This window comes from Miscanthus floridulus, chromosome 5, assembly GCF_019320115.1.
Source record: "Miscanthus floridulus cultivar M001 chromosome 5, ASM1932011v1, whole genome shotgun sequence".
Classification (NCBI taxonomy): domain Eukaryota; kingdom Viridiplantae; phylum Streptophyta; class Magnoliopsida; order Poales; family Poaceae; genus Miscanthus; species Miscanthus floridulus.
In genome coordinates this window covers 134,135,162-134,147,731 of record NC_089584.1, presented here as the reverse complement: position 1 = coordinate 134,147,731, position 12,570 = coordinate 134,135,162, and the positions used below count along the sequence as shown (strand labels likewise).

The following is a 12,570-nucleotide window of genomic DNA, read 5'->3' as shown; positions in this document are numbered from 1 at the left end:
CTCAGGCATGCAAGGAAGATCTTGGACTGTGCCCTTGCCTCGGTCGAACACGCTCAAGGACTTCACCTCCCCACGCGGATTGACTCCATCAGGCTCCAATTACGTCCGTTCGCCTATGACTCCACGTACCCGTTTGAGCTGTCAAACGAACCATCCGAGCCGTCAAGCGAGCCGCTAATCGAGTCGATCGGACTACCTGTCTCGATTGCCTGCCGTGTCGCAATTATTGCTGCAAAGAATGGTGTTATAACAACCATGACCGTCGCCATGATGACATGCTAGAAAGTTCGAGGGCCGTTCAATTTCGTCGACGTCGACCAGATAATGTCATACGCCACCGATCAGACGTTATGTCTAAAGATAAGTGTTATCGGGGACCAATACTAGGGTACCCGAAGACGAGGAGCTAATGGTTATTAACATTGATTCATCCGAGCAGTCAAGAGCGCGACTACAGCTCCAACCAACCCCCAAGTGCGTGGGCTTCACCTCGCCCGACCTCTAGGGAAGGGCTCCGCCTTGCCCGACCCTGAGGCCATGGGTTCTGACTCACCCGACCCCAAGGTCACGGGCTCTGCCTCGCCCGACCTCAAGGCTGTAGGCTTCGCCTCGCCTGACCCCAAGGATACAGGCTCCGCCTCGCCTAACCTCTAGGGGAGGGCTCCGCCTCGCCCGACCTCAAGGCCACGGGCTCCGTCTCACCCGACCTCAAGGCCGTGGGCTTTGCCTCGCCCGACCCCGAGGCCGTGGGCTCCACCTCGCCTGACCTTAAGGCTGTGGGCTCTGCCTCGCCCGACCCTTGGGTTTGCGCTCTGCCTTGCCTGACCCCTTGGGTGCAGGCTCTGCCTCACCCGATGGGGACCCATACCGCCGCCAACCACTCTAGGTCCAAGCGTATGGGCCTAGGTCAAAGCTCTGACACCAGGGAAGAGACTAGCATGTCTCAATGTAACCCATGGCTATGATGGGCCATATCTAAGGGTTCACATCAAGAACAGTGTCGGGCGTGCTAGTGCTATTCTACCTAACCCTCGTACGAACAATGACATGCGTGTCAGTTCACCACGTCGTCCGCCGAGATGAGATGGAACGCCATAACTAGAAGACATCGCCTGTGCATGGCACCAGTGACGGATAGGGCCGCGACGTGGAGTTGTCCATGTTGACATCTACAGGATCGGCAGGACCCGCATAATGGAGAAGAAGGACCCGGTAATCCTGAAGGCCTTCTTCTCTCTCTCTCGTTCTTCTCCTTTTCCTTGGCTGTAACCCACACTTTCCCTTGGCCTATAAAAAGGAAAGTAGGGTGCCCCATGAAGGGGATCAACTCATTCGACTCGATCAGAGCCAGATCCGCACAAGTGCACGACATGAACACACGGCTGAGCAGCGATCGAGCTCTCCGCACCCACTCACTCCTTCCACTAGAGACTTGGGATCCTTTTCCTCTCCCACCTATTTGTAACCCCTACTACAAACATTCAGTGCTAGTAACATGAGCAGCAACAACAAGCTAGACGTAGGGACTTTCTGCTCGAACCAGTATAAACCTCGTGTCCTCTAAGCACACCATCCGAGCCAGACACGCAATACTAGAAATTTACTTATCGGTGGTAACTCGAAACACTGATAGTTGGTGTGCCAGGTTGGGGCCTTTTACGCATCTCGACGTCCACACCAGGTCTCGGATGGCTAGTCATGGCGTTAGCTGGGTCCCAGGCACGCACGTGCACTTTGGGAACCTGGACTTCATCGTTACAATGGAGGGAGGGTTAGCGCAGGCTCCCACCACCGTCCAAGCTCTCCACTCCACCAGCCTTGATGCGATCGTCGAGGCGCTTAAGGAGCTACGATTGCATGCATCAGAGGCCCACGCCCTCAGGAGCGACCAGCTCCTCGGCTTCAACTACGGGAGGTTAGAGCACTAGTTCAGTGCCTTCCTGGGACCCCGACCGTCCTAGGAGGATCTGGGATGCCTCACCTTCTTGTTTGCCAATGTCATGATGTAGCTTGCTGGAGGAGAGCCGCTCTCCTCGGAACACCTCATCCGGAGTGCCTCGACGACGCTCCCATCTAGTCTGGGCAATGCCACAGAGACCGTTGGCCACCTTGTGGCGCAACACACTCCCCCATCCCCTACAAACAACGAGTTTGTGGGTATAACCGAATATGTTGTGGAATCTTTCCATGATGTCCCCGTAGGAGAATCAGAGTCGCCCTCTAGCTCTGACTCCAATAGGAGGAGCCATCACCCCTCACGTGAATGTTTCATGGCAGGTAGCCCCGAGGGAGACGTCGAAAGCATCTACAAGGGAGAGGCTACCCCAATGAATGACTTTGATAATGAGGCCGAGAGGGATGCAGGGGCCCCACCTTGCTTGCAGGTAGAGTAGTTGATGGCCCGACACCAAGAGCTTGAGAAAGCATGACTCTAGCTTGAGCAGGAGCGCGTGGAGCTCAAGCAAGATATCAAACGCCATAGAGATGGTGGGCATGCGCGTGCCGTGGCCCATGACATGAACCGAAGGATCATCAAGGACGATGAAGCACTCCCACACTTCACCCAGGCAAGCCAGAACATCACCGTTGCAGCGGCCTTGCTCTGGGAGCTTCTAGGTCCTGCGACACCCGAGGATCGTTGGGCCCATCATGAGATTCGCTCGCTACTCGAGTGTACGGTGGTGTAGCAGGCCGAGAGCTCACTGTCTCAATGACGTGAGCTCGATGCCAGCCAGCGCATGCCCTCAGAGTGATCCGATAAGGACGCGTTAGTCCACTAGGCACCGCAAGGCGGCAGGCCGCGCACCATGGTCCTAGAGCATGAGCGTCTTGGCCACCACCATGACCCACGCGACACCCTCGATGCCCATAGTCATGCCCATGGCGATGTGAGGGAGGGGGCTAGCCGTAGCTACCACCCATGTCGTCATGGACGCTATGACAATGACGAGGACCAAAGCCCGAGCGTTGACTTGCCAGGACCTTAGGCCTTCGGCCAACACATCCTCAATGTTGTCTTCCCACCACGGTACCGACCGCCGATCAACATCTCAAAATACTCTAGGGAAACGAACCTTGGACTGTGGCTCAAGGATTATTGGCTTGCTTGCCATATCGGTGGAGCAGATAATGATGATTTCATTATCTGCAACCTTCCATTGTTCCTGGCTGATTCGGCGCGAACATGGTTGAAACACCTTTCGCCCAACAGAATCCAAAGTTGGGCGGACCTGAAAGAGATCTTCATGGGAAACTTCCAAGGCACATACGCGCATCCTGGAAACCTATGGGATCTCAAAAACTACCGATAGAAGGCTAGAGAAACTCTTCATGGGTACATCCAGCACTTCTCCCATCAGTGCAATGAGCTGCCCAATGTCGTCGACACAGACATCATAGGAGCTTTCCTGTCTAGGACCACTTGCGAGTCCCTGGTTCATGAGCTAGGACGCAAGGGCCCGCGAACCACCAAGGAGCTCCTCGACATCACCACCAGCCATGACTCAGATGAGGAGGCGGTCAGGGCAATTTTTGACTGCCTCAAAGGCAAGGCGAAGCAAGATGAGGACGCCGGTGAAGGCTCCTCCAACCATCCTAGCAAGAAGAAGAACAAGCAGCGACACAAGGGCTCATTCATGGATGCCGCCAACCATAAGGGGTGTCAGAAGCCCACCAAAGGCACCTCGGACCATGTCCTAACCATGCTTTCCCCATCAAGCATCTATACAAGGACTACGGCCTCACGAAGCGGTTCTTGTCTAGAGGCTCCAACAAGGGGGAGCATAGGAAGGAGCCCAAGCCAACCGTGGACGACGTCGATGGGAAGGATGGTGGCTTTCCAATGCTGGATGGCTGCCTCATGATCTTCGGAGGGTCAGCAGCCTACAACTCCAAGCGCCACTAGAAGCTTGCGCGCCATGAGGTCTATATGGCCGAGCTGGCCGCGCCTGCTTTCCTCTGATGGTCAGAGTCCACCATAACCTTTGATCGGACTGACCACCCAAAAAGTGTCCCACAGCTAGGAAGACATCTACTCATGGTTGACTCGATCATTAGCATGAAGCAGCTCATGAAGGTGCTGATGGATGGAGGCAGCAGCCTCAACATCATGTACGCCAAAATGCTTGATGCCATGGGCATCGACCGGGCACCCATCTGACCGACCGGGGCGCCTTTCCATGACATCATGCCTAGAAAGCAGGCCATGCCACTTGGGTAGATTGATCTGCCCATCACCTTCGAGGATTTGACCAATTATAGGATATAGACCCTTACCTTCGAGGTGGTCGGGTTCCATGGAACCTACCACGCCATCCTAGGACGTCCGTGCTACGCAAAGTTCATGGCCATCCCTAACTACACCTATCTGAAGTTGAAGATGCGGGGCCCATGTTGGGTCATCACCATCGACACCTCCTTCTAGCATGCCTATGAGTGTGAGGTTGAGTGCTGCTAACATACCACGACAATTGTCGCCTCCAAGGAGCTTGCAACCATCATGGAGGAGGTCATCAAAGAAGCACCTGACCCTAAATGGTCGACTAGGTCTTTTGAGCCTATAGAGGGTGCCAAGGAGGTCCTCATAGACCCTAGCTGCTCCAAGGGCAAAGTGGTGCGCATTGGCACCACGCTTTCCTCTGAATAAGAAAGCGCACTCGTCGACTTCCTCTAGGCCGATAGAGACATCTTTGCATGGAGACCCTAGGACATGCCAGACATTCCGAGAGGAGTCACCGAGCATGCCTTGAAGATCAGGCTAGGCTCCAAGCTGATGAAGCAGTGCCTGCATCGCTTCGACGAGAAGTGTAGGGCCATCGACGAGGAGATCGTGAAGCTTTTGGCGGCCAGGTTCATCAAGGAAGTATACCTCTCCAAGTGGTTAGCCAATCCTATTCTTGTATGAAAAAGAGTGGGAAATGAAAAATGTGTGTTGACTACATGGGTCTCTATAAAGCGTGTCCAAAGAATCCATTTCCTTTGCCACGCCTAGACAAAGTAGTCAACTCGACCTCAGGGTGCGAAACCCTTTGCTTTCTTGATGCGTACTATGGGTACCATCAAATCGTGATGAGAGAGTTCGACCAGCTCATGACATCTTTCTTCACCCTATTCGGATCATTGTGCTATGTCACAATGCCATTCGGTCTGAAGAACGTGGGGGCTACATACCAACGTTGCATGCTCAAGTGTTTCAGGGATCTCATTAGGTAGACCATTGAGGCCTACGTGGATGACATTGTGGTCAAGTCCAAATAGGCTGACCAGGTCATAGCTAACCTAGAGCGGACCTTCGTGAAACTCTGAGCGAACGGCGTCAAACTCAACCTTGAGAAGTGTGTTTTCAGGGTCCCAAGGGGTATGCTGTTGGGTTTTATCATCTCTGAGCATGGCATCAAAGCCAACCCAGAGAAGATCTCGGCCATCACAAGGATGGGCCTGATTTAGAACATACAGGGGGTACAATGAGTTATAGGGTGCCTCACCACACTCATCCACTTTATCTCACGCCTTGGCGAATGAGGTCTCCCCCTCTATCGGCTTCTAAAGAAGGCCGACCATTTCGAATGGACGCCTGAGGCCTAGGAGGCACTTGACATGGTTAAGCAACTCCTAACAAAGGCTCCGATCCTGGTCCCTTCGACCGATGGGGAACCACTTCTGCTCTACATCGCAGCCACCATGCAAGTGGTCAGCGCCGCCCTGGTGGTAGAGTGAGAAGAAGAGGGACTCGCCCTCAAAGTGTAGCATCCCGTGTACTTCATTAGTGAGGTCTTATCCGATTTCAAGACCTGCTACCCTCAAATCTAGAAGCTCATGTACGCCATCCTCATCACCAAGAGGAAGTTGCGTCACTACTTTGAGTTGCATCCAGTGACGGTCGTGACATCCTTCCCTCTCAGCGAGGTCATCCAAAATAGGGATGCCACAGGAAGAATGGCAAAGTGGGCACTCGAGCTAATGGATCAAGGAATTTCATATGCCCCTCGAATGGCCATCAAGTCCCAAGTGCTGGCTAATTTCATTATAGAGTGGTCCGAGGTCCAAATGCCACCAGCGGTCGTCGGCCAAGAGTATTGGATGATGTACTTTGATGGATCACTGATGAAGAAAGGCGTCGGCATGGGATTGGTCTTTGTTTTGCCCCTCGGGCTATGCATGAGGTATATGGTTCACATCCATTTCCCCTCCAACAATGTGGCCGAGTATGAGGCGCACGTCAATGGCCTACGCATCGCCATCGATTTAGGTATCCGATGGCTCAACATCCAAGGTGACTCCCAGCTAGTCATCGACCAAGTCATGAAGGAATCAAGCTACAACAATGCTAAGATAGCTGCATATTGCCAAGAAGTCCGCCAGCTAGAGGACAAGTTCAATGGTCTCAAGCTCAATCACATCCCGAGGTGTCTCAACGAGGTGGCCGACACACTAGCAAAAGTGGCATCTGGTCGAGAGCTAGTACCAATGAGCATCTTTGCCAGCAACCAGTACAAGCCCTCGGTCTACTATGAGGAGCTAGAACAGACTAGTGACGCACCACCCGCCCTGGGCTCAGGGGCTAACCGGCCATTGGCTCCATCCAACCCCGAAGTCATGGAGCTTGACGAGGATCTAGCGATAGAGCTTGACCCTCTGAGCGACTGGAGGATGCCTTACCTCGACTACCTCCTCCATGAGGCACTGCCGATAGACAAAATAGAGGCTCGGTGGCTCAGGCGTCGTGCCAAGTTCTTTATACTTACTAGGGGCTAGCTCTATAGGTGAAGCCACACCAGGATCCTATAGCGCTGCATCCCCATCGAACAAGGGAAGCGGTTGCTGAGTGATATCCATGGTGGGGTCTACGATCACCATGCCACGCCTAGAACCCAAGTCAAAAATGCGTTCCGATAAGGCTTCTACTGGCCGATCGTACTAGCCGATGCGGAACAAATTGTGCGCACCTACGAAGGGTGTCAATACTACACTCGACAGACCCACCTACCGGCCCAAGCACTTCAAATGATCCCTATCACATGGCCATTTGTGGTCTAGGGGCTCGATCTATTTGGACTTCTCAATAGGGCGCCTGGGGGCTACACACACTTGCTTGTCGCCGTAGACAAGTTTATAAAGTGGATAGAGGCTCGACCGATCTCTGCCATCAAGTCTGAGCAAGCCATGCTATTCTTCCTTGACATCATCCAGCACTTTGGGGTCCCAAACTCCATTATCACGGACAACAACATGCATTTCACCATAAAGAAGTTCCTCCTATTCTATGATGAATACCACATTTGCGTCGATTGGGTCGCCGTGGCCCACCCCCACATGAATGGGTACACACCATGTTAGGGACCAATACTAGGGTACCCAAAGAAGAGGAGTTGATACCCATCAATGCTAATTCATCAGAGCGATCAAGAACGTGACTATGTTTCCCAGTGGGCTCTGCCTCGTCCAAACCACCAAGGCCGCAGGCTTCATTTCATCCGATCATCTGACCCCAAGGGTTGGGAATGCCATAGGTTGACTCCCGAGGGATGGTTCCACCTCGCCCAACATCTGAGAGCTAGCTCTGCCTTGCCCAACCCCCAAGGGTTGGCTCCACCTCACCCGACGTCTGAAGGATGGCTCCGCCTCGCCTGGCATCTAAGGACTAGCTCCACCTCGCTCAACCCACGAGGGTTGGCTCCGCCTTGCCCAATGTCTGAAGGATGGCTCTGCCTCACCCAAGGTATGAAGGATGGCTCTGCCTCGCCGTCTGAGGACTGGCTCCACTTCACTCGACCCCTGAGGGTTGGCTCCGCCTCACCCGATGTCTGAAGGATGGCTCCACCTTGCCCGGTGTCTGAAGAATGGCTCTGCCTCGCCTGACGTCTGAGGACTGGCTCTGCTTCACCCAACCCCCAAGGGTTGGCTCTGCCTCGCCCGACGTCTGAGGGTTGTCTTCACCTCACCCGACCCCCAAGGGGTGGCTCCGCCTCGCCCGGCTCCTAAGGGGGGCTCTGCCTCGCCCGACGCCTACACACGACTCCTTCCTAATGACGCCCGTAGATAAAGTAGGGCACTCAAGTCAACTGTAATATCAAGGACCATATCCTGCATGCCTATAGAGAAGTACTGTCATGATATGACAAGAAGGGCGCTTTGAGACCTTCTAGGCATTTTAGAGCTCAAACAGTGTTGTAGGCGCCGACATTTGTCTTACAGTGTTGTGAGAGCCGCCACTTGCCCTTGGGCGTGGATCCTAATGGAAGCTCACGACAACCACTATGGTCTAGGAGGAAACTCGCATCACGTATAGTAACAGACATGCGGTCACTGCGCTGTCTGCTCCCTGTATGTCATGGATCAGCACCCTGGTCCGCCGCGCTGCCCGCCGGGGTGGGATGGGACGCGATAACTTGCTAACAAATGCCAGGACATGACATCATCAGTAGACAGATGCCCAGCGTGGCCCTATCTAGATCAGCAGACATGCACCTAGCATTGAGCTATCCCTGACACCGCTTGCCATGTCAGCAGGGCCCGCATAGAGGAAAAGGAAGACTCGACATCTTTGAAGGATCTCCTTTGCCTCTAGTTTTTTTCTTTCACCCATCTGTAATCCCTGCTCTCCCTTGGACTATAAAAGGGAAGGCAAGGCACCCCACTAAAAGGATTGGTTTAACACATCACACATCACATCACACATAGCTGAGCAGCAACCATCCTCTCATCACCCATTCGAGCTTTCCATCAGAGACTTAGGACCTATCCCTCTCTCACCCGTTTGTAACCCCTACTATGAACTTTTTAGTATTAATAATACGAGCAGCAGCCATGAACTAGACATAGGGACATTCTACCCAAACTGGTATAAACCTTGTGTCTTTTTAGCACACCATCTAGGTCAGACGGGCAATAACACAAATTTACTCATTGGTGTTTACTCAAAACACCGACACACCATTCTTCATGGTCTATGGTTCTGAGGCTATCCTCCCAACCGACCTCGATTATGGAGCATCGAGGGTTAGGGCATACGATAAATAGGGAGCCGAGGCATCCCTCGAGGATGCCATGGACCAGCTAGATGAAGTGCACAATGTCGCCCTCCTCCACTCAGCCAAGTACCAGCAAGCGTTGCGCTGGTACCACAGCCATCTAGTGCGTGGTCAGGCCTTCAACATCAGAGACCTGATGCTCTACCTTGTCTAGAGCAACAAGAACCACCATAAGCTCTCTCCACCATGGGAGGGACCATACGTCATCGCAAAGGTGTATAACGTCCCGCCTCTCCGAGGCCGGGCTCGCTTACATCTGGTAGCTTCTCTAGGATATAGACTGCCCTCACAGACCAACACAGGTCTTTTCTGTGCACTTTGTCCTCACTCGTGCGCACCCGGGAAGAACTTCCCGGTCGGTCACCCATCGCTCCAGGCCAAGCACGCTTAACCTCAGAGTTATTTGCAGATGGGCTTCCAGAAAAGAAGTTGCAACTTATTGGTATGAGTATCCTATTAATCATGTTAAGCCCTAGATCGGGATGTTACATCCTCACCCCCTTAAGAGATCGACGTCCTCGTCGATCAATCCCAAGCCAGGAGCGTCCTCTCTTGGCCACGTCCATGTGTCCAGAGCCAGCGCATGTGCCATGCTGTGTGACCACGCCGGATCCACACCAGCCATGCGCACCATGCCTGCGCAACTGCGACACACGTGCCCGTGAAACCGCGAGAGTCGGCTCTGATACCATTCTATAACGTCCCGCCTCTCCGAGGCCGGGCCCGCTTACATCTAGCAGCTTCTCTAGGATATAGACTACCCTCACAGACCAACATAGGTCTTTTCTACGCACTTTGTCCTCACTCGTGCGCACCCGGGAAGAACTTCCCGGTCGGTCACCTATCGCTCCAGGCCAAGCACGCTTAACCTCAGAGTTATTTGCAGATGGGCTTCCAGAAAAGAAGTTGCAACTTATTTTTATGAGTATCCTATTAATCCTGTTAAGCCCTAGACCGGGATGTTACATCACCTTTGTAGCACCCGGTTTTAAAGGCAAAACCAGATACACACTATATGTGAGCCCAGGAAGTCAAATCTCACATACAGCCACAAATCAGGGTAATATCAAAAGACAATACTTATTACATAACATATTAGTAAAAGAAAAGCACCCTCAGAGTATAGACAGCGGAAAGTTGACTCCGTTCTTCAGGCGAAGACTCCAAATTCACAGGGACGACTGACTGGTTGACCACAAGCCTAACTCCTCCAAAACCAGCAATCTGGTACCCATCCAGGATTTTTATCCAATGTATAGAAAAGTAAAACAAGCGTAAGTACATGTCGTACTTAACAATTATATCATGGGGTTCATGAGGCTCAAAAAGGCTGACACTGGTTTACTGCGATTAGCTTTAATAGATCATCTTTTTAGCAATTGGCTGGCAACAAGTTTATCCATAAGCCCATAAACTCATGATCAAGTAAACATGAATAATGTATAGCATAAACAATCAATTATTAGCATCATCATTATCCATTAGTGATCATCTCTATTCCATAAGGGTCCAAGGTCGCTCGTGTCCGTGAGCACGGCTGTTATAACAGTTTTACACTCTGCAGAGTTTGTACACGTTCACTGTGAGTCATGATTTACCCTTTCGCCTGAGGTGATCAGCCTCTTGACCCACTACCCAGGAAGGTCGGCAGGGTTCACTATGAAGCCTTTCAAAGGTTCGTCTAACAAGTTAGGGCCGCTAAGGTTTTCCCATCAATAAGCATGAACCCCTCTCCAAGTAGTGACTAGCAAGTGCATCTACTTAGCAGACCGAGATCATACCCGTTGGAGCCCCTCTTGCGCCATAAAGGTAACCGCTAGCAAGCTAGAAAAGGTCCTCATACTGAGCTAAAGCCAGAGCCATATAGCCCTCACAGCTGTACTGTAAGTCCCGGATGATCACTTACAGATGAGTCCTTAGGGAGAGGAATCTGAAGCATATAAACACTTCAGCCCCCTGGTTCCATGTTACTAAAAAGTCATATTTTAATGTTTATTGCATATACCATTAGTCAAGTTACAAGATCATGGTTTTGATTAAGCACTAGCAAAAACTATTCCATGCAATATCCCAAAGGTATCAAGGTGCAAGATATCAAATATCTAGGATATCCTTATTGGTAACAAGGTAGACACATGCAATATGAATTAAGTGATTATATATGAATAGGTAACAAGGATGGTCCCATGCTATACTTGCCTTACACACCGATCCTTCGGTAAGCTTTATTCTTTGATGTCTTTCTTCTTCTTCTAGATCACCACGTATATCTCACCGACTGGACAATCGTAGAACACCACACAAACATCCATACACATACATGCATAGCATACAGTTGTATCTATATCAGAACAGTACACCAATCATAGAAAAATAAGTAAAAGAGATTGATATACGATTCTACGCATCACTACGAACACATAGTCGCGAGAGGCACGCTAATCGAAGCTATGGTTGAAAAGTTGCAACTACCGAGAGATTTGCCTTATACGTGGAAAAATAAACTATAGGCTTCATTTATGTTAACCATATGAATTCATTTATAAAAGATATTTATAAATAATATAGATTGATTTAAGTCAATTTTAGATTATAAAACAAAAGTAAAACAAATCATATTTTATGTATAAAACCTAGTTGCATAATCTTTAATCAAGATATGATTTAAACTATGATTTTTATGAAATAGTAATATAGTAAACATCATTACTAATACGTAGATCTTGTCGTTATGAAACAAACGCAACCTGAATGGACTTTTTCGGAGTTAAAACAAATAAATTATGATTTAAACAAGTTTTGCTTTGGTTAATTAATAGATTAAATCTACTCATGAATTTCAAGTGTTGAAAACATGCCTAACAGTAGTATAAACACGTAGATAACGTAAATACGATCCTAACGCAATTCGAACGGGTCAAATCGGACTTCAAACGCAAAAGTTACGCATAAAATAAGATCCAGTGGCATTCCTGTAAATATTTGAACTCAAATTTGAATTAAAACAATTAAAAATCTGAATTTAAATGTATTTTGGACTGGGCACACTAATTCTAGAAAAATACAGGGTCTAAAGTGAATAAAAACAGGGCTGATTTGAATTTATTTTGAACTGCTTTGGATCTCGGGTTGATTACTTGAAAACGTGGGGGCTTTTCTGCAAAATACGTATGGCTTTGACTGGGGGTTGACTACGACGCTGACTGGGCTGACGCGTGGCGGCCGGGGATTGGTGCGGTCCACGACGTGGCTCTGTGGACCGGCTGACGCGGCCACGGTGGACTGTGGTCTATGGGTCCATGGACCAGTCACTTAACGAAGAGGTAAGATCTAATCGCGGCCCTTCATCGCGAATCCGACGGCGCAGGTGGCACTAGACGAATTCCGGCGGCTATAGGGCATCACCGGCGAGCCCTCCATGGCCGGCGGTGATTGCTCTTGCGGGTATGGAGTTCTAGCGTGCTAGTTGATGAATGGAGAACACCGGGAGGCGGAGAAGCTCACCGCGAGGTCGACGGTGGTGGCCGCGGCGTCCGGTAGG

General features: G+C 50.8%; 1 protein-coding gene across 1 annotated transcript; it reads left to right on the top strand.

The window, feature by feature from the left end:
- Nucleotides 1-5,988: 5,988 nt before the first annotated feature.
- LOC136455397 (uncharacterized) lies at nucleotides 5,989-6,753 on the top strand. The gene has a single exon (XM_066455437.1). It carries the CDS (start codon nucleotides 5,989-5,991, stop codon nucleotides 6,751-6,753), a length of 765 nt encoding a protein of 254 aa, XP_066311534.1.
- The last annotated feature ends 5,817 nt before the right edge of the window (nucleotides 6,754-12,570 follow it).